Here is a 26,179-nt window from a genome sequence, read left to right as displayed (position 1 = left end):
TTCCTTGTTTGATCAATCAAGGCAAGGGGTTTGAATTGGGCTGTGTAATTTTTATAGTCTCTAGAGAAGCGTTCGAAAGTTCAAAGCTTACAGTGATGACTTCAAATCAAGTGCTTTCTCTCATAAGGTATTGCATCTACTGTATAAACTATGCCACCATTTACTATCCTGTATATTGTGCTATGAGAAACTTCTATCATTCTTCTGTTATTTTAATTGCAGAGTAAACCGGTTGAATATGTGTGGTGAAAAGATATTGCTGGCATGACTTTGCCATGCTGGATATGTTATGCTTTATTATTTCAGTCAGTTATTGTATTGATTGATTAATGTACTGTGCTGAGCAGCTGCTTTCTTTTCCCCTTACCTTTCTGTTTATGACGTCGGCCTTGCGTGGTTTGCTCTTGGACTCTCTGCACACACACACACACACACACACACACACACACACACACACACACACACACACACACACACACACACACACACACACACACACACACACACACACACACACACACACACACACACACACACACACAGAGACTATGAGCCCAGGCTTGGAGCATGCCCCATGCAAAAGCAGAGCATCGATGTCACATGAAAATAAAAACACAGCACCTCTGCTTTGACGTTTTAAATGCTTTGCTTTTCACCACTCTACTTTCCTTTTCCTTTTTTCTTTCTTGCACTCTGTCTGTTTCTCACTCTAGCCCTAGGATCAGGTAAGAGCAGAAAGCACATTTCACCAAACACATTTCTCTCCCCTGACCCATCCTCATTGTGACTTCATGAACCATTGTCATTCTTTGTGTGGTATATTTACACAGTTTTATCGGCGACTTATTATTTGGAAAACGTATTTTGAGCTCACTAATATTTTCCATTGACACGTTCACCTTATTTTCTCATCAGTAAATATAAACCCCTCATCATTTGCAAATAAACCAAGTCATATTTAACACAAGTTATGAATAGAGTAGACATGAGAAAATAAAAGCGACAATTATATGGTGTGACTTAATAATGACGTGCTTTGGTTTAAGTTTATTAACCCAACTTTTTGTATAGTGGTGTGGTACGAGGTGACACCTTACTCTTTAGATTTTTATTTTAAGGTGCCACTTTTTGTAACTTCCAGGTTTCAGTCAATTTTCAATCAATTGGAGATATTTTAATCTCAATAAATGACCTATTGCTTTAAAATGACCTACTCTAGTATGCAGAGATGGAAACCTCAAGGCCAAAGAATGGCTTGTTATCTAAAAATCCCACATTGACCTATCTGACGAATAACAGACCAATAGCAGGCACACACACACACACAAACTCACACACAAACACAGATACACATTTTGCCTTGGAACTATATAATGAATGAGAGAGTAATGATGATCGAGCAACGATAGCAATGATCCGCACAACCAAGTCGTTGAGCTGACTTAGATAAGCAAATATTCACTTTCTTGTTAGATCAAATAACACTGCCTCATCTTAAAATGTGGAGAGAGTGAGAGTGAAAAAGAGAGGATGAGAGAAAGCAGAAAGCAGTGAGAGAAATGTGCAACGCAGTGTTCAGAATAGCAACGAGGGAAGGGGTAAGGGACAGAGGCAGATTGATCAAGGCCACTGAGAGGCATGAAATGGTACATAAAGAAGCCGGAAGGAGAAAGTGAGGGAGTAAAAGAAAAGAAGGGGGAAGGCTTCCACTAAGTGAAAATGTCATTGTAAACAACTCTGTACAAATAAAACAACATGGAATTGGGGGAAAGGAGGAAACAGAGGGAAGGAGAGAGAAAGGAAAGCTGTGAAGAGAAAACACAGGCAGCACCACAGAGAGGGTAGGCCAGGGGTTCCCAAACGTTTCTGGCCCGCGACCCCATTTTCATTTAAAAGAAAAGTGTGACCCCACCATGTAATGAAAGTGATGTAATCAACGGCCAGCGATTTGTTTTTTAATTAAGGCTTTGACATTCTGTTACAAATCAGTCTCGGGCCAGTATCTTAAAGAAGTGTGGGTTGAAGTGACTGAAATGCATCAGAAAGGTACTGGGAAGTCCATTGATAATGTTGTTTTCCCCCCCAGTTTGATTTAGTGCCTAGTTGTCCACTCTGTTCTAGTTAGTCAACAAACAGAAACCCCTCTGTTTATTACAACCTCGTATAGCTGCTACCAGAGGTTACTGACGTAACGGTTAGGTTCTATGAACTAAGCACCAACAAAAAATCTGAGTTTATCTCACGACCCCATTTTCAAATCAGGCGACCCCACATGAGGCCGCGACCCCTAGTTTGGGAAACACTGGAGTAGGCAAAGCAGATTTGTGATGCCAGTCCATTCAGGCAGTGGAGTTGCTTAGAAACTTCAGCTGCAGTGCTGAATAAAGGACTTCTCTCTGTGCTGAATAGCATGCCCAATCAAACCCTCAGCAGTTTTTCTCTCCCTCTCTCTACGCACATATACACATACACACACACACACACACATACACACGGGCACACACACACACACACACACATACACACGGGCACACACACACACACGGGCACACACACACACGGGCACACACACCCATAGACAACACAGTGCAGCCCTACACTTTTGACTAGGTTATACACACACTTGTTCTGAGAAGACACCTCTAGAAGTGTGTGTGTATACTCACAAACAGTGTAGCGCTACACTGTTTAAAACAGTCAAGTAAGAAGATTGGCTTTTTCTCACAAAGGGGAGCAGCCTATTGCACTCAGTCAGTGTGTCTTCATCTGCAACACCAGGTAAACATCAACAACACAGCAAGCGAGACGGAGAGGACCGCCATCTCTGTAGCACCCAAACTAACACACATCCAAGTCATCTGAGAAATGAAAGACACAGAACTTTGCCCATCGTAAAACAAATGTTTCATTGAATTAGCTACATTATTTTAACTGAATACAAATTAGGATACTTCAAAGTAGTTCAAGATTATTTTTAGGAACCGTTATAACTAAATATTTATTTAATAAACATAAAGAATCCAGATGTTTTAGTGACGGAATGGAATTCATCAAAGTTAGTTCCCTACTCTATGTACTGTAGTGTTGTTAACACATTATCTGTTTCTTAGTAGATCAAATTGATTCTCCACCCAGTGTCCTCTGAAACATCTACAGTAGTCAGACTGTATTTGACCTCACATCAGTGTTCATGATACACAGACACAAATACAACTCCTTTATCTCTCTCTTTCTCTCCCTGTCTTTCTGTCTCTCACTCCCTCTTTCTCTCTCAGTAAAAACTGACTGACCTCCCTCTCATTTCCATCTCTGAATAGCTCCTATCTACCTAGCTATCCCCTACTGTGGGACTCTAATCTTGCTCTGCACTATATACAGTACATTGTACAGTACCATTCAGTTCCCTGGAGGTTGCATGTAGTAATGGATTTTTTTTAAACTTTTGCTTTTCTTTTGGTTTGGGCCTGCTGTTCATTGTCACCCGCTGTGTTGCGTGGTAACATTTAAACACCCCAGCCTCCGCTCCTTCAGTTTGGATAGGTCCAACACCCTCAACCGCAGCTCCTACGCACGGGACAGCATGACGATAGAGGAGATCCTCGCCCCGACCAAGGACACGGTACGTCCTCCTAACTTCCTCACACCACCTTTTCCTTTACCCCATTCTTGTCTCTATCCTCTTTCTGTGGTCACTCTCTCGGTTTCTCTGTGTCACTCTTTTCCTCCTCTCTTCTCCTTTTTATGTTTTTGTCAAGGGCATTGCGTGACACGATATTTCTTTTAATGTGAACTCTGAGATGGGGTCAGTGATGGATTTGGCATCCCCCATGGTCACATTTAATTTCCAATTGCCTATTTCGGGCTTTTTCATTAGTTTAGTTTATGTTTGGCACTTACAGTCCTGAGGCTGTGTAGGACAATTTCTGTAAGAGCTTATTCAAACTTCTCTGTGGCCTCTTCAAGGTTTCCAGCTGCCTTGGGAAACCAACACTGCAGTGTTTGTCCTAAAACAAGTTTTGGTGATCACAATGCAGGATCTAAAAGAGGAACTTTAACCTGATGTACTGTAAACAATATTTCCAACTTCACTGAAATCACATTTGACAAACAAATGTGGGTCAAAGGGCAGCCAGGTATTAGAATGCATGTAAAATATTGTTCTCTCATATTGTTCAAAAAATAGTTTCCTCCAACTTGGTTGTTAAAACTGATTAAACAAATGTGTCCTGTGCTTTTTCAACGGCTTGAGACATCATGCTCTGTAGTTGATCTGTTTCATATGATCACATGTATCATTCTTGGGATTTGGTGACATTTGTGGCACTATCCCATCTACTTATCACAAATAAGGCTGCCTTTGTGATAGGATCACTCTTTGCTAAAGCAGAAATCTCGTGGGAAAGGCCACTGCAGCCTCTTCTCACTGTATGAGTTGTTGTATGACTAGGGACTGGTAGAAAAATCTCAAGGCTCTTCAACTGTTGTTCCTAGAGAGGAGTCCCGTTTGTGATTTCTCATCTGCCTCTTTTTCCTCTAAAGCTTCAGAGTGTCTGTAAAGACCTTTCCTACTTGGTTGACCCTCTCAATAAGGTACATGATGTCAATAGATGGTCTCCTTGCTCTGCTCACTCTCCATGACCATCTCTCTGGCTCCATTCGTGTTTGTTTGTTTGAGCTCTGAAATTCTCATTCCGTTCATTGGTCCTCATCTCAGTGAGGTAAAAAGTTATTTATTTCCCCATGCGACATCTGGTCACTGTAAATTGCCACTTTTTTTTCTTCTCATTTTTATACAAACAAATGATTGTTTCAGTTGGAAGTTTGCCACTTTTTGTGGTTCAAATGGTTAATCATATTCAGCATGTTTCATTGAGGTGATGTTGAATGTTTTAGATGATAAAAACATGTTTCTGTGAGACACTGTCTGAGTCCTGTTAGATCACTTGTCTGTAGGGGTAAGAGGTCATATTCTCTTATTGTGTGTTAGGAATGCAGAAGGTCATTAAACGTGTCACCTCTAATGTCTGTCTGTAGATTAGTGTGGGTCACCGTCAGGTTAGGTCATAAACCATTAAGTCTCCTTCCTATCTCACCTGTTGACCCTCCTCCTGCATTTGCTCTTCCACAGCACCTGGCTGTAACCCGAGACTACGATGCAGAGTGTCTGAGGCGCTACAGCTGGACCCCAGACACCATGGACCACAGCAACACTGTGTCCAGCCCCATTCACTCAGGGTAAGAACCAGCCATCTCCCAGCCGGTCTGACACCCAGCCACAGCTGCTGTAGCTCCAGCCATGTCAGACGGGCTACTGCTAATCCAGACACAGGAGAATGTTACTCTACATACTCCATTTGATCAGCCCAAGAAAGACCCAGCTAGCAGTTGTCTGCAGGGACACACTGTTAGGAGTTTTTCCTTTCTGCAATCTCTTGTGCAATTTAAATTTGCTGAGCCGGCGGTGATGAATAGTTTGAGGGAAGTCACCCGCACATACAGTAGATAATGGACTTACGCTGTAGACTACATGATTTAGTCTTATTGGAAATGCTCGAGAGTCGAATGTCCTGGGTCGAGTACAGATGGAAGATATTTTGTGTTTTGTCAGGTCTCATGTACTGGCGTTTCTGCCCCTTTCAATGCCCTACATTTTTCCAGTTCTACTGTATTTCAGTCCCTCTCTTTTATTTCTGTACCATCTTTTTCTTCTTTTTTTGACTGACACGGTGAAATGCGTCAGACCCTAAAAAACAAAATTGATTGTGCTGTATTACTAAATCGAGTTTTTTGCCTCCTGCATTGTTTTGGTCTTTATTTTGCAGCTTGTCCTCCCCGCTCCCTCAGTATGACTCCAGGTGATGATTGTGTCTGGTGATGTCACCATGATGTCACAGTGATGTCACAGTTTCCACTACTTCCTCTTTCCTCTTTTGTTTCTGTGCTTGTGTCATCTGTGTGGTCTGGTCTCTCATCTACACTGTGTAGCTGTAGTGCTAGTGATGTGTTTAGGATTTTCTCACTAAGGTGCCATCTCACAGTGCATATATGGATAAAGCCCCTAAAAAAAATCTATGAGCAGGTCTGCAAAGTGCACACAAAGACAAATGAATGGAAAAAAAGATCAGAATTCGTCTGCATGTGTAAACGCAGCCTATGTGGACAGTCAAATACAGAACATTGTGTATGGTTTTAGGTCAGACATGATTCCTGTAACAACTCAGCCGTCTCAGATCAGCATGACATGCCGAATGAAAATGTAGGGTATCTTTATTTGGTAACGTTTTATGGCTTTAGGTAGATAGCGATATGACATAGTTGCAGAAAGTAAACAGCATAGTGGATCAATTTCCACAACAACTAAGAGCGTTGAAGTGCGAGGCTGAACTTCTCAGCAGTTTTGTTGCCCTGGCTACCACGCTGTGAACAATGTGACGTGAACCCGTGCACATGCGTAGATACTGTGTGTGACTGTGTGAGAGCGAAGTCTGGCATCTCGCTCATCTCAATATCTGCGGTGCTGCTCGTGGCAACGACATTTTGCTGAGTCTACCTTTAACAGCTGGCTTACTATATGAGGCATTTCAATTTAAACATACCCTTGTTCGTTCTACGAATAACTTAATACTACTGGTGTCAGTTTCCACAATTAATGGGATGCCAAAACTGCATTTATTAGGTAGAAGCTAACACGTCATGTATTTAACACATTCATTTGTGATTTAATTTAGTTTCTACTCGGGGGTGAAACATTTGTGAAGGTGTTTAGTATAGATCACTGCTTCAGAGTAATGGATCTTGGCAGGAAACTCACCTTTTCCCTATTACATCACCTCTGAGTTCTTTCTAGTTTCAGTATCTTGAGGTCAGATTGTTAAGTGTCAGAGGTGAGACCTGCCAAGTTTGAGAACTCGAAGCACCATCTCCTCTCCCTCTGTCTCTGTCCGTCTCTCTCTCTCTTTTCGGAGTGTTTGGGTGTACGGTGGTCACAGCATGGGATTCGTCCGTCTCATGTGTCAGTGGTTATGGTCTCTCTCTCTTTTCCCGCTTCACCCTTCCTGGTCTAATATTTGTATTTCTGCGCCGGCAGATTCCTGGTTAGCTTCATGGTGGATGCTCGTGGGGGGTCCATGAGAGGAAGCCGAAGCAACGGCATGCGTATCATCATCCCGCCCCGGAAGTGCACGGCTCCCACCCGCATCACCTGCCGCCTGGCCAAGAGGCACAAGCTGGCCTACCCTCCGCCCATGGTGGAGGGAGAGGGCCTGGTCAGCCGGCTGGTTGAGGTCGGTCCCGCAGGAGCCCAGTTTCTGGGGTAGGTTTTCTTTTATCTCTATAGCAATGTTTCTTAATCCTTGTTGCACATTCTAGTTTTTGCCTTAGCACTAAAACAGCTGATTTCAAATATCAAAGCTTGATGATGAGTTGGTCATTTGAGGGATTAAGAAACATTGCTCTATACCATTTTTGCTATTTACATTTACATTTACATTTACATTTAAGTCATTTAGCAGACGCTCTTATCCAGAGCGACTTACAAAATGGTGCATTCACCTTATGATATCCAGTGGAACAACCACCCACTTTACAATAGTGCATCTAAATCTTTTAAGGGGGGGGGGGGGGGTTAGAAGGATTACTTTATCCTATCCTAGGTATTCCTTAAAGAGGTGGGGTTTCAGGTGTCTCCGGAAGGTGGTGATTGACTCCGCTGTCCTGGCGTCGTGAGGGAGCTTGTTCCACCATTGGGGTGCCAGAGCAGCGAACAGTTTTGACTGGGCTGAGCGGGAACTGTGCTTCCTCAGAGGTAGGGGGGCCAGCAGGCCAGTGGTGGATGAACGCAGTGCCCTTGTTTGGGTGTAGGGCCTGATCAGAGCCTGAAGGTATGGAGGTGCCGTTCCCTTCACAGCTCCGTAGGCAATCACCATGGTCTTGTAGCGGATGCGAGCTTCAACTGGAAGCCAGTGGAGAGAGCGGAGGAGCGGGGTGACGTGAGAGAACTTGGGAAGGTTGAACACCAGACGGGCTGCGGCGTTCTGGATGAGTTGTAGGGGTTTAATGGCACAGGCAGGGAGCCCAGCCAACAGCGAGTTGCAGTAATCCAGACGGGAGATGACAAGTGCCTGGATTAGGACCTGCGCCGCTTCCTGTGTGAGGCAGGGTCGTACTCTGCGAATGTTGTAGAGCATGAACCTACAGGATCGGGTCACCGCCTTGATGTTAGTGGAGAACGACAGGGTGTTGTCCAGGATCACGCCAAGGTTCTTAGCACTCTGGGAGGAGGACACAAGGGAGTTGTCAACCGTGATGGCGAGATCATGGAACGGGCAGTCCTTCCCCGGGAGGAAGAGCAGCTCCGTCTTGCCGAGGTTCAGCTTGAGCTGGTGATCCGTCATCCACACTGATATGTCTGACAGACATGCAGAGATGCGATTCGCCGCCTGGTTATCAGAAGGGGGAAAGGAGAAGATTAATTGTGTGTCGTCTGCATAGCAATGATAGGAGAGACCATGTGAGGATATGACAGAGCCAAGTGACTTGGTGTATAGCGAGAATAGGAGAGGGCCTAGAACAGAGCCCTGGGGGACACCAGTGGTGAGAGCGCATGGTGCGGAGACAGATTCTCGCCACGCCACCTGGTAGGAGCGATCTGTCAGGTAGGACGCAATCCAAGCGTGGGCCGCGCCGGAGATGCCCAACTCGGAGAGGGTGGAGAGGAGGATCTGATGGTTCACAGTATCAAAGGCAGCAGATAGGTCTAGAAGGATGAGAGCAGAGGAGAGAGAGTTAGCTTTAGCAGTGCGGAGAGCCTCCGTGACACAGAGAAGAGCAGTCTCAGTTGAATGCCCAGTCTTGAAACCTGACTGATTAGGATCAAGAAGGTCATTCTGAGAGAGATAGCAGGAGAGCTGGCCAAGGACGGCACGTTCAAGAGTTTTGGAGAGAAAAGAAAGAAGGGATACTGGTCTGTAGTTGTTGACATCGGAGGGATCGAGTGTAGGTTTTTTCAGAAGGGGTGCAACTCTCGCTCTCTTGAAGACGGAAGGGACGTAGCCAGCGGTCAAGGATGAGTTGATGAGCGAGGTGAGGAAGGGGAGAAGGTCTCCGGAAATGGTCTGGAGAAGAGAGGAGGGGATAGGGTCAAGTGGGCAGGTTGTTGGGCGGCCGGCCGTCACAAGACGCGAGATTTCATCTGGAGAGAGAGGGGAGAAAGAGGTCAAAGCACAGGGTAGGGCAGTGTGAGCAGGACCAGCGGTGTCGTTTGACTTAGCAAACGAGGATCGGATATCGTCAACCTTCTTTTCAAAATGGTTGACGAAGTCATCCGCAGAGAGGGAGGAGGGGGGGGGGAGGGGGAGGAGGATTCAGGAGGGAGGAGAAGGTAGCAAAGAGCTTCCTAGGGTTAGAGGCAGATGCTTGGAATTTAGAGTGGTAGAAAGTGGCTTTAGCAGCAGAGACAGAAGAGGAGAATGTAGAGAGGAGTGAGTGAAAGGATGCCAGGTCCGCAGGGAGGCGAGTTTTCCTCCATTTCCGCTCGGCTGCCCGGAGCCTTGTTCTGTGAGCTCGTAGTGAGTCGTCGAGCCACGGAGCAGGAGGGGAGGACCGAGCCGGCCTGGAGGATAGGGGACAGAGAAAATCAAAGGATGCAGAAAGGGAGGAGAGGAGGGTTGAGGAGGCAGAATCAGGAGATAGGTTGGAGAAAGTTTGAGCAGAGGGAAGAGATGATAGGATGGAAGAGGAGAGAGTAGCGGGAGAGAGAGAGCGAAGGTTGGGACGGCGCAATACCATCCGAGTAGGGGCAGAGTGAGAAGTGTCGGATGAGAGCAAGAGGGAAAAGGATACAAGGTAGTGGTCGGAGATTTGGAGGGGAGTTGCAATGAGATTAGTGGAAGAACAGCATCTAGTAAAGATGAGGTCAAGCGTATTGCCTGCCTTGTGAGTAGGGGGGGAAGGTGAGAGGGTGAGGTCAAAAGAGGAGAGGAGTGGAAAGAAGGAGGCAGAGAGGAATGAGTCGAAGGTAGACGTGGGGAGGTTAAAGTCACCCAGAACTGTGAGAGGTGAGCCATCCTCAGGAAAGGAACTTATCAAGGCGTCAAGCTCATTGATGAACTCTCCAAGGGAACCTGGAGGGCGATAAATGATAAGGATGTTAAGCTTGAAAGGGCTGGTAACTGTGACAGCATGGAATTCAAATGAGGAGATAGACAGATGGGTCAGGGGAGAAAGAGAGAATGTCCACTTGGGAGAGATGAGGATTCCAGTGCCACCACCCCGCTGGCTCGATGCTCTAGGGGTATGCGAGAACACGTGGGCAGACGAAGAGAGAGCAGTAGGAGTAGCAGTGTTATCTGTGGTAATCCATGTTTCCGTCAGCGCCATGAAGTCTAGGGACTGGAGGGTAGCATAGGCTGAGATGAACTCAGCCTTGTTGGCTGCAGACCGGCAGTTCCAGAGGCTGCCGGAGACCTGGAACTCCACGTGGGTCGTGCGCGCTGGGACCACCAGGTTAGAGTGGCAGCGGCCACGCGGTGTGAAGCGTTTGTATGGCCTGTGCAGAGAGGAGAGAACAGGGATAGACAGACACATAGTTGACAAGCTACAGAAGTTTTGTTTCTTGTATTATTGTCTCTTGTCTTTAGAGAACTGTTTCACTTTGATATCCTTTTTCTTCTGTCCTGATTTTCTCTTTCTTTTCTTCTGTTAACATTTTTTAACTTCTGTTAACATATTTGAATGTAAAGATCCACCTTCTTGTCTCTAAGGGGGCTCTGAACAATCTCTGGGTGTTCTGTTCCATTCCAGCCCCGTGATCGTGGAGATTCCTCATTTTGGCTCCATGAGGGGGAAGGAGAGGGAGCTGATTGTACTCAGGAGCGACAACGGTGACACATGGAAGGAACACCAGTACGACTGCCATCCAAGTGACATCACAGACATTCTGAACGGGATGGACGAAGGTATGTTACACAGAGCATGACATCTGCATTGACACCTGTAAATAGCTTTGTTTGTTGTCTGTGTTCTATTTTCTGTGTTTTTGATAGTTTTTATTAATATATATATATTTTTTTATTGCATGGTGGGTGTGAGAAAAGCGCTTTACCACATAAATGAATTATTATTATTATTATTATTACAGGTCAACATTGCTAATGTAATTGAATACCTTCTCTTATATTCCTTCGTCATTCGCACATACATAACATATTGAATATCCTTTATCCATCTATATTTGTTAATGTGTTCTCCAAAAGAACTGGACAGCAATGCTGAGCTGGAGAAGAAGCGGATCTGTCGGATCATCACCAGGGACTTCCCCCAGTACTTTGCGGTGGTGTCCAGGATCAAGCAGGAGAGTAACCACATGGGTCCAGAGGGCGGGACGCTGACCAGCCAGACAGTGCCCATGGTCCAGGCCTCGTTCCCACAGGGGGCGCTCACCAAGAAGATACGCGTTGGCCTGCAGGTCTGAAAGCCAAGTCAATCAGTTAGCTGAATTGTTTAGGATCTCCATTAGTCTCTGTTTTGCTTTAAGCTTTGAGTCTAATTTCCCAACTTTTGAGCTAAGAGCATCGTTTTGATTGATGACTTGGCTACCTTCATCCTATTGAGATTTCTTTTAACATTACTTTTTAAAAGATAATGGCTTTTGTCATGTGTTATGCTAATGTGAACAAATGAGCGAACATTGATTCACCTCTTTCATCCGTCCTCCCCTCTCCTGCAGGCTCAGCCCGTCCCAGACGACATGGTGAGGAATCTTCTCGGCAACAGGGCAACCTTCAGCCCTATAGTTACCGTGGAGCCCAGGAGGAGGAAGTTCCACAAGCCCATTACCATGACGATCCCTGTCCCGCCCCGATCTGCAGAGGGCCACCCCAGTGGACACAGGGGGGATTCCACCCCCTGCCTGCGCCTCCTCTGCAGCATCACAGGCAAGTCCACAAACTTTGTGGCTGAGAACATACCTCTATTGAAATTGGTTCAGACCTTCAATGATAACAAGGTTCACTCCTACTTGGAGGACAGGATGGAAGGACAGGGTTTGCAGTAGGTGGATGAAAGGTTAACCAGGGATGGGGATTTGTCTTTTCTCGTGGTTTTCCATCCAGGTGGAACATCTCCTGCCCAGTGGGAGGACATCACAGGGACCACTCCCCTGTCCTTTGTCACAGACTGTGTTTCCTTCACAACAAATGTGTCGGCCAGGTAAGGCCATGCTTTCTCATATGCTCACAACCAGTTAACTGCAGCGTTTTCTCAACGCCCCATGGCAAAAGGAAATTAACTCTAAAAACAAAATGTTCTCTGCTGTCAAGGTGGGGGAATTCAATTAGCTGTTAGCGCCCATTGCTATATCAACGGTGTGATGAGCTAATGCTTTGGATTTTGGAGATCATTAACAGCCAAATGGACGTTCTTTAAATCCCTGCCATGTAAACAAAGCTGATTTCCGCAAACAATTTGTTCTCTGCTAAAACGAGTTTTGTTTAGCTAATAATATGAATACATTACTTCAATCTCTTTTCAACAACTTGCAATTCGAAATAGCAAAGAAAATGTGAAAAGTGCACGTTAACCTACCTTTCAGATCGCAAAGTGAGCTCCTATGCAGCTAATATTTCATTCATGTGAAAATCAATTCAATTCATACACTGGCTCGCCTGGCTGGCATGTGTTTATTTTCAGCTTCCCTTGTCTTGTCTTACACTAAAGTATGCCATTAGTCCTATTATGATTGTTTTCCTCCACCACATGGCTTAGCTCAGTACTACAGCAGTACACTTGTGGTTGAATATAATGCAGGACACGTCAGACAGCTGAATAATGTTGAACTCACAAATACCAAAAAGGGATTTACAACAATTAATTAAATGAACACCCTGTGAAACCCAACTTCGCAATATTTAAGGTTGAAATATGAAAATATGAAAACCTTGCCCTTTTTGTGGAACAGGTGTGCCATTTGATATACCCACATGGAAGTTATAGACTGAAATACGAGTATAGGCTAACATCAACACATAAACAATAAAATACAATTTAGTTGAGAAAACAGAAGTATGAATGACAAGTAAAGTAGATAGTAGGAGAGAGGGGGATCCTCAAAGATTCTTGGCAGAAGTAGGGTATGGGGGATTTGTTTTGTATCTCTCAGTTCTAGTGTGTAGGATAAAGAGGAGGTGGGTGCTACGGGTGGTTATGCCTGTCACTTTCCCTCAACAGGCAGCCAGTCTCAGAAGGGAGAAACTGAGTGTTTGCAGTGCTAGTGTATGTCGTTTAGATGTGTATCTCACTGTGCCCAGGATGATATGGCAAGCACAATTTCTTAGCAGATTAGATTGAAAAACTTGACAATAACAGTAGTTGTAGATCAGTTGTCACCAACGGGTCGATCGCGGTCGATCTCCAAGGCATTCCTGATCGATCACCTAACATTTATGTAAAAAAAAATAAGATAAAGCCTTGCATTTCTATTTGTTTTGCGCTGTTGGCAGTTGGTACATTTGATTCCGGGAAGACAAAGTGTTCCCATTTTGAACTGTTTCATGTGTCTGAAGGTAGAACTCCACCTACCCGGCAGGCCCAGAGCAAATCAAGTGCACCTATAGGCCTAAAGCTGGCCAGTCAAGTAGCTTAGATCACCATGTCTACAGTTTCCTTGATCCATAGACTGTAAAAAGAAGCCTCGAACGCACAGCGAAGATTATTCTGTGAGATTACAAAACTTTTAAAACCATGACTAGAGAGACTCAACAAATACAGCAACGAGCTGGATGTTTTTATGAGTAACTTCATGTTTAAGTTGTTATTTTTATAAGCCATAAATGTGCGTTCTCCCTAGTTGCATTCTCGCTACTACCAGCACTGACACTGCAATGAATGAGTATAGCAAAGTTGCGTTATTATTAGTGGCTTGTGTCTTTTTTAATATCAAGGAATATTTAACTTTCTCTGGTCATAGGAGTAACAACATGAATTGGTGCATGAGGCAAAAATAAGTTTGGCCATCAGCTGGAAGACTGTCCCCTTTTCTCAGCGGAGGGGGGGGGAGTGGTGGGACGGTGAGTCGCGTGAGATGCAGCCTCACCGCTGCTCTCTCCCTCCCCTCAGACTGACCATCAGATGCAGACCATCAGTCCAGTAAAAAAAAAGCTCATTATTAAGCTGTGCATGACAAGTAATACAACAAATGATCAATTACCAGTGTGATTATATACCTCCAATTGTAAAATATAATTTCAAAATGGTCTGAGAAGAACAACATTGGGAGGGCAATTCAAGCATGGACTGATGTATTGGGCTTATAGCCTACTGCACAAACCTCATTGCTACAGAACTGTTTTTTAATTGGTTAATGTTGCATAGGCTTACTTTTTTAAAGTCATGTTTAACAAAAATCTGAGCGGTAGATCTCAGCTTGCATTTTGACTAACAAAGTGATCTTGACTCAGTGGTCACCAACCTTTTCTGCTGTAGATAATGTAATGAAAGAGGCATCATGGCGGGTGGGTGGTCATGGAGGACATCAGGTGGATCAAGGTGTGGGGAAGGTATACGGTAGGCTGCTCGGGGCATGGCAGAACCCCTAGATCCTGGACAACAGGAGCAGAGGGAAAGGGGAGGAGACAGAGGAGTAGAAGGATGCATAAAGAAAAAAGGTTACAGGTAGATCAGGAGTGCGTTCAGCAGGACACAATGTTTTGGAACATTCAGATAGAAATATGTTATGTAGAACAAACATGATTCTCTGACATGTCGAACATCCAGTCCTTGGAGGCAGTAGTACACTCACATACTCTGGGTTACAGTAGCTCAATCTTTTGGGTCTCAGGTATTCCGGTACAGGTGGATCCTTGAAGACCTCTATTCTGCACTAAGCAGAACTCGAAACACATAAATCAATATTTTCCGGTAGTGTTCCCAGTCCCTTGATTAAGTAGTGATACAACACACCATGTAATGTTTCAAACCATCTCAAGATGCGTTTCAAACCATTTCATTTTAACAGTGTAGACTGAGAACAGCTCGAGAAGCAACCTTTTGTACAAACCCACCGTGACTAATTTACCGACCTGTGCCTGTGCCTGTTTTGCTACACTTGTACCACGGAGGGTATATCCGTGGACGGTTCTGAAAGGAAATGCGTTGTTTGCATCACCGAGCAGTGGCCAGAAAATAATGAAATCCAACTGTTAGATGCTACCACCCTCCAAATCAAAACATGGAGTTACAGATAGAAAAGAAAGGATACCTGTTTGAGAAGTGTTTGTTTCTTGAGGGGTCCAACTGGCTGTCTTGAAGTTGGAGGGAAAGCAGCCAGTGGTCAGACATAGGAGGGACGAGGGGATAAGGTGGGGTGGGCAGGTTGTTGGACAATCAGACGTAACTAGACAGGATGTCGTCTGAAAGAAGAGGAGAGAATGAGCAACAGGATGAGAAGGAAGGCACAGACGTTCACGTCGCCTAGCTCTGCTAGGAGCAAACCGAACCTAGTATGCAGACGCCATAAGACACAGGGAGAGAAAGCCATTTGGACTATTTAAATGTTTCCCCTTGTTTGTCACTCAGCATTTACTGATTGACGTGATTAAAGTTGCACTCACTGCAGTGATTGAAGGGATTCCAGAGGAATGGATCTTTAAAAAAAGAACGGTAACATTATCAAACGCACAAGGCGAGACCCAAATGCAGACACAGGAGGCAAATGATAAAGGTCCTACAATGTTTATTAATCCAAAGAGGTAGGCAAGAGAATGGTCGTGGACAGGCAAAAAGGTCAAAACCAGATCAGAGTCTAGGAGGTACAGAGTGGCAGACAGGCTCATGGTCAAGGCAGGCAGAACGGTCAGGCAGGCGGGTACAAAGTCCAGAAACAGGTAAGGGTCAAAACCGGGAGGACCAGAAAAAGGAGAACGCAAAAAGCAGGAGAACAGGAAAACCACTGGTTGATTTGAAAACATACAAGACGAACTGGCACAGAGAGACAGGAAACACAGGGATAAATACACTGGAGAAAACAAGCGACACCTGGAGGAGGTGGAGACAATCATAGGGACAGGTGAAACTGATCAGGGTGTGACAAACATACTGCTTATAATTGAGACGTTATGCTAATAAAACATTACATAATCATATCATTAATTGTGCACTGTAAACATGGTAAATATCTGGTTGTCTTACCGCCTGATGTGATTTTTGAAGCTTAGCTTGCGTTGGTCTTCCCTGTGGCTCAGTTCGTAGAGCATGGTGTTTGCAATGCCAGCATGGTGTTTGCAACGCCAGGGTTGTGGGTTCGATTCCTACGGGGGGCCAGTGCGAAAAAGAAAATAAATAAATGTATGAAATGAAAATGTATGCATTCACTACTGTAAGTCGCTCTGGATAAGAGCGTCTGCTAAATGACTAAAATGTTGGTGGTTCTGCTGGGAGGAAGTTGTTTACACCATGGCAGCTTGGTATGGAACAAGAAAAACAAAGTATAAACTACATATAATGAATGTAGTAAATCAGCAAGAAGTCTATTAATTTACACAAACACATTAGTATTAAATAGGCACTGTTATTGCTACAATAACCTTACTGCAACAGGGTTTCCTATGATCTACTAATACAGGTCCTTCCCTTTTGCATTTCCCTGGTATAGGCCACAGCATGTCCTATACTTCTAGATAGGGTTGTACATTTTGGGGAATATTCAGAGGTGGAAACTTTCTGTGGGAATTAACAAGAATATTTGCAAATTAATATTAATACCATTTAAATGTAGATGTTTTTTGCATTGGATATATTTACCATATCATATGGAGACAGAAACATAAACCTTTTACCTTATCATAAGTAGACATAATTGCAAATTATTAAATCCTTCCAATATATATAAAAAAAAACATTTTAGTTACGAATTGAACTTTAATTAAATGAGTTGACTCTTCACATGGGATGATTTCACTGAACAACAAAAGAAAGGGAATATTGAATGATCCCCAATGATCCAACGCATCTCCCAAAAACGTTTTCAACATATACATCTGTAAAATGATAGTCTAGAAATTAAAGCTTTGGTTGTCTTCCTCTCAGGCTTCCATGTCTTCTCCCTGGACCTCCTCAATGTCCATCTCTTGAACATCAGACTCTAAGGCCTTATCTTCACTGTCACTTTCCAACCTTGTTGAGGATGGCTCGTTGTCAGGCTCAAAAAGCCTCAAATTTGCCCAGATGGACACCAATTTTTCAACCCTTGTATTGGTCAGCCTGTTGCGTACGCATTGGTGTGTATGGGCTTCAGGCAAAAGTCTTCAAATTTTTTGGTGTATTTCAGAACTGCAGTTTCCTCTGCTTGGAGCAACAGGGAATTGGGCAGGGAAGTACGGATTTCTTCTCTTACATCTGCAAGCAGAGTCTGAACATCAGACAGGATGGCATTGTCTCCCTCAATCCGTGCAATGGCTACTGCTATATGTTTCAGGAGTTTCAGGCTGCTTACCACTCTCTCCCAAAATACATCATCTAGGAGGATCCTCTTGATGGGGCTGTCCATATTGGCAGACTGTGGTATGGCCATTTCTTGGAGAGACTCCTTCCCTTCCAGGAGACTGTCAAACATGATGACAACAGCACCCTAACGGGTGTTGCTGGGCAGCTTCAATGTGGTGCTCTTATTCTTCTCACTTTGCTTGGTGAGGTAGATTGCTGCTATAACTTGATGACTCTTCACATACCTAACCATTTCCTTGGCTCTCTTGTAGAGTGTATCCATTGTTTTCAGTGCCATGATGTCCTTGAGGAGCAGATTCAATGCATGAGCAGCACAGCCAATGGGTGTGATGTGAGGGTAGGACTCCTCCACTTTAGACCAAGCAGCCTTCATGTTCGCAGTACTGTCTGCCACTAGTGCAAATACCTTCTGTGGTCCAAGGTCATTGATGACTGCCTTCAGCTCATCTGCGATGTAGAGACCGGTGTGTCTGTTGTCCCTTGTGTCTGTGCTCTTGTAGAATACTGGTTGAGGGGTGGAGAGGATGTAGTTAATTATTCCTTGCCCATGAACATTCGACCACCCATCAGAGATGATTGCAATACAGTCTGCTTTCTCTATGATTTGATTGACCTTCACTTGACCTCTGTTGAACTCTGCATCCAGCAAATGAGTAGATAAAGCATATCTGGTTGGAGGGGTGTATGCTGGGCGAAGAACATTCAGAAATCTCTTCCAATACACATTGCCTGTGAGCATCAGAGGTGAACCAGTTGCATACACAGCTCGAGCAAGACATTCATCACCATATCTCTGACTATGTTCCTCCTTTGAGTCAAAAAAACATCTGATTCCAGGAGGACCATGAGCTGTTGCTATCGATAAGGTGTCTGATTCATCATTTTCACCTCGAATAGAAGTAGAGGGACTTTTGTCAGAGGTTGCTTGTTGTGAGCGCTGAGGGAACTTGGCCAGATGATTCTGCATCTTTGTTGCATTCTTCACTCATGATTTGGCACAGTATTTGCAAATGTACACAGCTTTTCCTTCTACATTAGCTGCAGTGAAATGTCTCCTCACATAAGATAGTGCCTGTGGCATTTACTTGTAAAAATTAGAAAAAAATGAGTAAAAAAACAACAAATACAATTCCATGTACAGATAAATAGTTAAGCAGTTAGATTAAACAACTCCTTTGTAAGATAAATGTTTTAAAATGAAACATGTATGAAAACAGGTGAATTAACACTCCTCAGATAGCAGGCTCAAGCAAGCTAAAGCCCACATGGTAGCAAAAACGAACTATCAGAAATTGTTAACAAGTTAGAAATGATTTAAACACACTTTGCTATAGGCTACTATTTACTAGTTTAACGAAACTTACCAGAAAGTGTGTAGTCCTTGGCTCAGACAGTGTAGTAGTGTGGGCTCAATAGCATCTCATTAGTGTGCAAGATCTTGAGAATCAGCTGTACATGTGATGGACGAGTGCACTGCACATGTAATGGAAGAATGCACTGTGCATGCAGAGGGTTGGAATTCCATTGATTTGGGGATAGTTTAACCAAAATATGCCACAAGACCTAGAATTGCCTTATGTGTATCCCACATTAAAGGTTCACTGTTATAAGCTAACTTTTTTGATGAATTTAAGCAAAATTACCAAAATTACCAGGCTTAACTTCCCATAGAAAATTTCCGGAACAATTCCGGAGATTTCCTGGAAAGTTTCCAAGCCTTTGCAACCCTACTTCTAGATATAGTCTGAAACCAGCCTCTCTAATTGTACCCAGTTACAATCTGATCACTCAGATCAGGTCCCACAAGGATTCCTTCCCTGTGGCTCAGTTGGTAGAGCATGGTGTGTGCAACGCCAGGGTTGTGGGTTCAATTCCCAAGAGTGTCTGCTAAATTACTAAAATGTAAATGTCATGACCAGAAGATTGACTAATAGAGTTCACCTTTTCCCCATAACATGTTACAGCTGATATAGCACTTGTCGTAGGCTACTAAGTATAAGAGATAACTATTTAAATCAATTATCTACAAACACAAATAATAGAATAAAAAAAACAAAGCTTAGCTAGTTAGCTGTCTAGCTAAATAAAGATATTTGGAAAAGTGGTCTTAATTCGCAGTAGTGTTTGCATCCATCGTTTGCAGCATCCATGCTTGCTTGCAGCATGCTCATGTTAGCTAAATCAAGGTTTTCAAGCAAGTAAACATCATGTTTTGTACTTTATCCACTAATAATCGGTGAGATTTAAAGATAAAACAACTCGTAAATAACATGTAACTTCAATCACATTTTCCCCTGTCTTTTGACTGCATGCCCCTCTCTCTCCGCGCCCTCAGAACATAGCAACCAGCATAGCAATGAAGGCTATAGATGTTTTTCTTTCATTACGTTACCTGGGCAGAATTTGACAAGTTCTAGCAACTGCACAGTAACGGACGCTAACAGCTAATCGAATTCCATTATGATGCAGGGGTGGACAGTATTTGGCATGACATGCCCCCCAACAAATGTCACTTAGGGCCCAGAAAAGGCTAGGTTCTGACTGCATGTATGGGTATGGATGTGGGTACAGTATTCACACACTTGACTTTTTCCACATTTTGTTGGCTAACTCAGTTGCCAGAGATGAAAGAAACCGCTCAGGGATTTCACCATGAGGCCAATAGTGACTTTGCTGTGATTGGAGAAAACTGAGGATGGATCAAACATTATAGTTACTCCACAATACTAACACAAATGACAGTGTGAAAAGAAGGGAGCCTGTACATAATAAAAAGGTAAAAAGGTAAAAGGCACTAAGGTAAAACTGAAAAAAATGTGGCAAAGAAATACATTTTATGCCCTGATTACAAAGCGTTATGTTTGGGACAAATCCAACACAGCACATCACTGAGTACCACTCTTCATATTTTTGAGCATGGTAGTGGCTCCATCATGTTATGAGTATGCTATCGGCAAGGACTAGGGAGTTTTTTAGGATAAAAATAAACAGAATAGAACTAAGCACAGGCAAAATCTTAGCGGAAACCCTGGTTCAGTCTGCTTTCCAACAGACACTGGGAGACAAATTCACCTTTCAGCAGGACAATAACCTAAAACACAAGGCCAATTATACACTGGATTTGCTTACCAAGACGACATTGAATGTTCCTTATTGGCCTAGTTACAGTTTTGATTTAAATCGTCTGGAAAATCAATGGCAAGACTTGAAAATGGCTGTCTAGCAATGATCAACAACCAACTTGACAGAGCTTGAATAATGTTTTGAAGAATAATTTGCTAATATAGTACAATCCAGGTGTGCAAAGCACTTAGAGACTTACCCAGAAAGACTCATAGCTATAATCACTAACAAATCTGATTTTAACATGTATTGACTCAGGGGTGTGATTACTTATTTAAATGAGATACACTATATATACAAAAGAACCCCTTCAAATTAGTGGATTTGGCTATTTCATCCACAACTGTTGCTGACAGGTGTATAAAATCGAGCACACAGCCATGCAATCTCCATAGATAAACATTGACAGTAGAGTGGCCTTACAGAAGAGCTCAGTGACTTTCAACGTGGCACCGTCTTAGGATGCCAACTTCCCAACAAGTCAGTTAATCAAATTTCTTCCCTGCTAGAGCTACCATGGTCAACAGTAAGTGCTGTTATTGTGGAGTGGAAACGTCTAGGAGCAACAACGGCTCAGCCGTGAAGTGGTAGGCCGAGTGCTGAAGCGCTTAGAATGTAAAAACCGTCTGTCCTCGGTTGCAACACTCACTACCGAGTTCCAAACTGCCTCTGAAAGCAACGTCAGCTGGAGTGATGTAAAGCTCGCCGCCATTGGACTCTGGAGCAGTGGAAATGCGTTCTGGTAGTCCAACGAACAAATCAGGGTTTGGCGGATGCCAGGAGAATGCTACCTGCCCGATTGCGTAGTGCCAACTGTAAAGTTAGGTGGAGGAGGAATAATGGTCTGGGGCTGTTTTTCATGTTTAGGCTAGGCCCCTTGGTTCCAGTGAAGGGAAATCTTAACGCTACAGCATACAGTGACATTCTAGAATATTCTATGCTTCCAACTTTGTGGCAACAGTTTGGGGAAGGCACTTTCCTTTTTCAGCATGACAATGCCGCTGTGCACAAAGCGAGGTCCATACAGAAATGTTTTGTCGAGATCGTTGTGGAAGAACTTGCACCTGCAAGTTCTGCACAGAGCCCTGACCTCAACCCCATCGAACACCTTTGGGATGAATTGGAACACTGACTGCGAGCCAGGCCTAATCGCCCAACATCAGTGCCCGATCTCACTAATGCTTTTGTTTCTGAATGGAAGCAAGTCCCCGCAGCAATGTTCCAACATCTAGTGGAAAGCCTTCCCAGAGGAGTGGAGGCTGTTAAAGCAGCAAACGGGGGACCAACTCCATATTAATGCCCATGATTTTGGAATGGGATATTTGACGAGCAGGTGTCCACATTCTTTTGGTCATGTAGTGTATTTATTTATTTCATTTTCAATACATTTGCAAAAATCTCTTAAATGGTTGAACATTTTTTATTTAATCCATTTTGAATTCAGGCTGTAACAAAATGTGGAATAAGTCAAGAATTTCTTTTTTTAATGCTAATTAGTTTTCCGCAACGGCTCTAGGGGGTGTAAGCTACAATGCGGCCTCTGTATGGAAACTGTAGCCACCCGCTCATTTGTAAATCCAACCCTAATCCTGGAGAGCTACCCTCCTGTAGATTTTCGCTCCAACCACAGTTGTTACTAACCTGATTCAGTTTATCAACCAGCTAATTATTAGAATCAGGCGCGCTAGATTAGGGTTGGAGCAAAAACCTACAGGACAGTAGTTCTCCAGGAACAGGGTTGGATAGTCCTGATTTAGATCAATTGTTATCAAAAAAGCTTTGTCAAGTTTTTGTATGCATTATAATGTTCATGGCCCCCTCAACCAAGCTCTTGCCAAAAAGACTCTGTGGTTGGCTTCAACATACGTATTAAGCTTTACTCATCATCTCTGTTTTTCCTTACCTCCAGGTTCTGGCTTACGGACTGTCACCAGACTCCTGAGACGGTCAGTCTGGCCTCTCAGCTATACCGGGAGCTGATCTGTGTGCCATACCTGGCCAAGTTTGTGGTGTTTGCCAAGATGAACGATCCTGTGGAGTCACGCCTCCGCTGCTTCTGCATGACGGACGACAAAGTGGACAAGACTCTGGAACAACAGGAGAACTTTGAAGAGGTGGCCAGGAGCAAGGACATTGAGGTGGGTCTTATTTGCACCCACACACTCATGCGCACACATACACAGAATATGCTGACACAGGTAGACACAAGCACAGATACATGGTTTATATGAATTTACATGCTATTGTTGATAATGATTTTACAGGTCTTGGAGGGCAAGCCTATCCATGTGGATTGCTATGGCAACTTATCTCCTCTTACCAAGAGTGGGCAGCAGCTGATCTTTAACTTCTTCTCATTCAAAGAGAACCGGCTTCCTTTCAATGTGAAGGTAGTGTCACATTTTCATCCTCCTCTTATATGTAATAAGGTCACACTTTTCTATTATAGTGGTATGCGAGAGGATGATCGTCCTTCAAACTTGCTGACATGTTGTAAGCTTTAATTCTCATTTCCTTTTTTGGCACGTATGCCTTTTTTGAGCACCAAGAAAAGAATGTCATTATACTCTTATTTTATATCTTTTTTTATTGTACATGCTTTTTTTGCTCCTTAGGTCAGAGACATGGGCCAAGAACCATGCGGTCGACTCTCATTCTTGAAAGAGCCAAAAACCACTAAAGGTCTTCCACAGACTGCTATATGTAATTTGAATATCACACTGCCAACTCATAAGAAGGTAGGCTGGATATGTGAATGATGTTTCCTCTGGGCCATATCATGTCATCCTCATGTAAATTAATTGAAAGACAAAGTAAAGTAACAGCAGCAATTCCAGAGTGGAGAGGTTGTCCTCCATTTGGTTAGAATGCCTGCTGTTTGTGTCTTTTATCTGTATTTTTGCCAATGCCAATTATATGCCCCCACAAAACACACATTGTCATACACATTATATTACTAATTTACCTCGCTCAAAGTGTGGAAGAGTAATAGGGCTACGTTATGGTGGCATTTCTCTTTTTGTTTCTCTATGCAGTGTTCAAAAACTCTGAATTACGTTGCTGTTCTTTTTGCTGCTTTTCTGGGTCTTTGGTGGCCTGTGGACTAGTTAATTCCATGGCCTTTTCCATGCTAATATGGTTTGCTGCCCTCAGCTGCTTCATTCTCATTTCCTGATGTTTATTTCCACCCACACCTATTATAAACCACCCGCTGTCCATTGTGTCATCTTTCCCCTTGTCTGCAATGCATCTTGGGAACCACCAGGACATGATGGAGTCTGATCCTGATGATGAGGTAAATACATGATTGCTCATCGCATGGACTGCTTTGTTATTTTTTTGTTGCTTTATTATTGTGAACGCTAGCATCGATAATGTATATGAATGTGTGGTGATTATCGTTATTTGATTAATGATGTATACGAGGCTTTTGTAGCAGATAGTAGTCTTTGTCATTGGTGAGAAGTCAAGTGACTTTGTGTAATGCATGAATGACAGTTCAATTCAACTGGTTTTATTATTATTATTGTCCTCGTCCCAAGCAAAGAGGAGCAATTTGTGTACCACACCCTGGATTATTTTCCATATCGTTCTTTCCATATGTGTTCAGTAGGCTAGTAGAAAACACTATCCCGCTACACTATTTTAAGATATTGAATGATATAGATGTGCATTTGGGTGGCAGATAGAAGTGGATAAACTGCTCCATGGTGCATAGTACTCCAGCTTAGTTGTGGTTTCAGCCATCTTCTGTGCATGCTTTGGAAACATCTACAAGACCAATGAGTTATTTGTTGCATGAGGAAAACTCAATATAACCTAGTCAGCAGAAGATGACAAGAATGTTGAATGGTTTATAGCTACATCTCAGTGTTTTCCTTCATTTACATTAAGTCTCATGATCTCAAAAGAACATTCATCCTCCTCTTTAGATGATTTATTTTAAAGATCAGCTGCATTCTTAGTGTCAGCTTCTTGACATCTCAATGGACTCCTCCAAATCTTAGAATCACATATTGCATGTGTTTCTTCAAAATGAAATCGCGCCACCAAGGTCACACTCAATCTGTCCAATCGAAGGAAAGCATGGATCTCTTAGTCAATCACTTGCAGTGCCTACTACCTCAACAACATGGACTCCCACACTGCAAAATGCAACATTTTGATTTGATTTCAAAATCACAAAATGGGAGAAATTCTGGCCGTAATGTCAAAAAAGGGAATATACCCTTTTGGCTTTTAAATCCAATCTTTATTTTATGTTAAAAGATATTTTGTTGTTTTTGTTGTTGCAGACTGAAAAACCAGACCGACGTCATACCTTTGCCTCCTTAGCTTTGCGTAAGCGCTACAGCTATCTGACCGACCCTGCAGCGAGTGAGTTTAACATCTTTACTTTCATAAATCCTCAGTTCATACAAAATATCAATAACGTTATACAACTTCATATGCAGTGTACGATATTACCTTTATGATATATTCATATATCAATAGTGTAGAATTATGAGCACTTTCCATACTGTCATCATACACGTCATGATTCATATCCATCCCGGACAACACTTGCTTGGTGTCTTATACACTGAACAAAAATATAAACGCAACATGTAAAGTGTTGGTCCCATGTTTCATGAGCTGAAATTTTAAAAAAAATCCCAGAAATGTTCCATACGCACAAAAGCTTATTTCTCTCAAATGTTGTGCACAAGTTTGTTTACATCCCTGTTAGTGAGCATTTCTCCTTTGCCAAGATAATCCATCCACCTGACAGGAGTGGCATATCAAGAAGCTGATTAAACGGCATAATCATTACACAGGTGCCCCTTGTGCTGGGGGCAATAAAAGGCCACTTTAAAATGTGCAGTTTTGTCACACAACACAATGCTACAGATGTCTCAAGTTTTGAGGGAGCGTGTAATTGGCATGCTGACTGCAGGAACATCCACCAGAGCTGTTGCCAGATAATTTAATGTTCATTTCTTTACCATAAGCTGCCTCCAACGTCGTTTTAGAGAATTTGGCAGTGCGTCCATCCGGCCTCACAACTGCAGACCACGTGTAACCACGCCAATACAGGACCGCCATGACTGGCTTTTCAATTAGTGTATTTTTGTATTTTTGTCTGTAATAAAGCCCTTTTGTGGTGAAAAATGAATTCTGATTGGCTGGGCCTGGCTCCCCAGTGGGTGGGCCTGGCTGCCAAGTATGTGGGCCTATGCCCTCCAAGGCCCACCCATGAATGAAACCCTGCCCGGTCATGTAAAATCCATAGATTAGGGCCTAATTAATTTATTTCAATTGACTGATTTTCTTATATAAACTGTAACTCAGTAAAATCTTTGAAATTGTTTCATGTTGCGTTTATATTTTTGTTCAGAATACTTTGCAGACCCTTTCCATTTTGTGAACTATATTTTCCTTGTTTTTGTCTCATCACATTTGTGTGAAAACTACTGGCATTGCAACATCCAAATGTCAAGTACAATTATTATCCTGTATCTTTTTCATTCTTTTGAAGAACACCTCGCTTTTATTGGCTTAGTGATTGTTCAGGGCATTC

The 26,179-nt window shown here is 43.2% G+C and overlaps 1 protein-coding gene across 42 annotated transcripts in view; it reads left to right on the top strand.

Annotated features, from left to right (window-relative positions):
• LOC106607745 (ankyrin-3) overlaps positions 1-26,179 on the top strand; it is a 217,835-nt gene that overhangs the window by 167,348 nt on the left and 24,308 nt on the right. For 20 of the 42 annotated variants that reach the window (XM_082976313.1, XM_082976350.1, XM_082976348.1 and 17 more), the window contains 14 exons: positions 3,517-3,619; positions 4,540-4,590; positions 5,129-5,235; positions 5,823-5,855; positions 7,088-7,312; positions 10,801-10,955; positions 11,253-11,464; positions 11,726-11,933; positions 12,111-12,207; positions 22,529-22,757; positions 22,884-23,009; positions 23,235-23,357; positions 23,885-23,914; positions 24,915-24,996. In XM_082976313.1, coding sequence (XP_082832439.1) covers positions 3,517-3,619; positions 4,540-4,590; positions 5,129-5,235; positions 5,823-5,855; positions 7,088-7,312; positions 10,801-10,955; positions 11,253-11,464; positions 11,726-11,933; positions 12,111-12,207; positions 22,529-22,757; positions 22,884-23,009; positions 23,235-23,357; positions 23,885-23,914; positions 24,915-24,996 — 1,781 coding nt within the window. The remainder of the gene's footprint in view (positions 1-3,516; positions 3,620-4,539; positions 4,591-5,128; positions 5,236-5,822; positions 5,856-7,087; positions 7,313-10,800; positions 10,956-11,252; positions 11,465-11,725; positions 11,934-12,110; positions 12,208-22,528; positions 22,758-22,883; positions 23,010-23,234; positions 23,358-23,884; positions 23,915-24,914; positions 24,997-26,179) is intronic. The other 22 variants (XM_045721558.2, XM_045721536.2, XM_082976386.1 and 19 more) reach the window with 7 other exon arrangements.

This window comes from Salmo salar, chromosome 01 (assembly GCF_965601325.2).
Source record: "Salmo salar chromosome 01, fSalSal1, whole genome shotgun sequence".
In the NCBI taxonomy this organism is placed as follows: Eukaryota; Metazoa; Chordata; class Actinopteri; order Salmoniformes; family Salmonidae; genus Salmo; species Salmo salar.
This window is presented reverse-complemented; position numbering and strand designations above follow the sequence as displayed.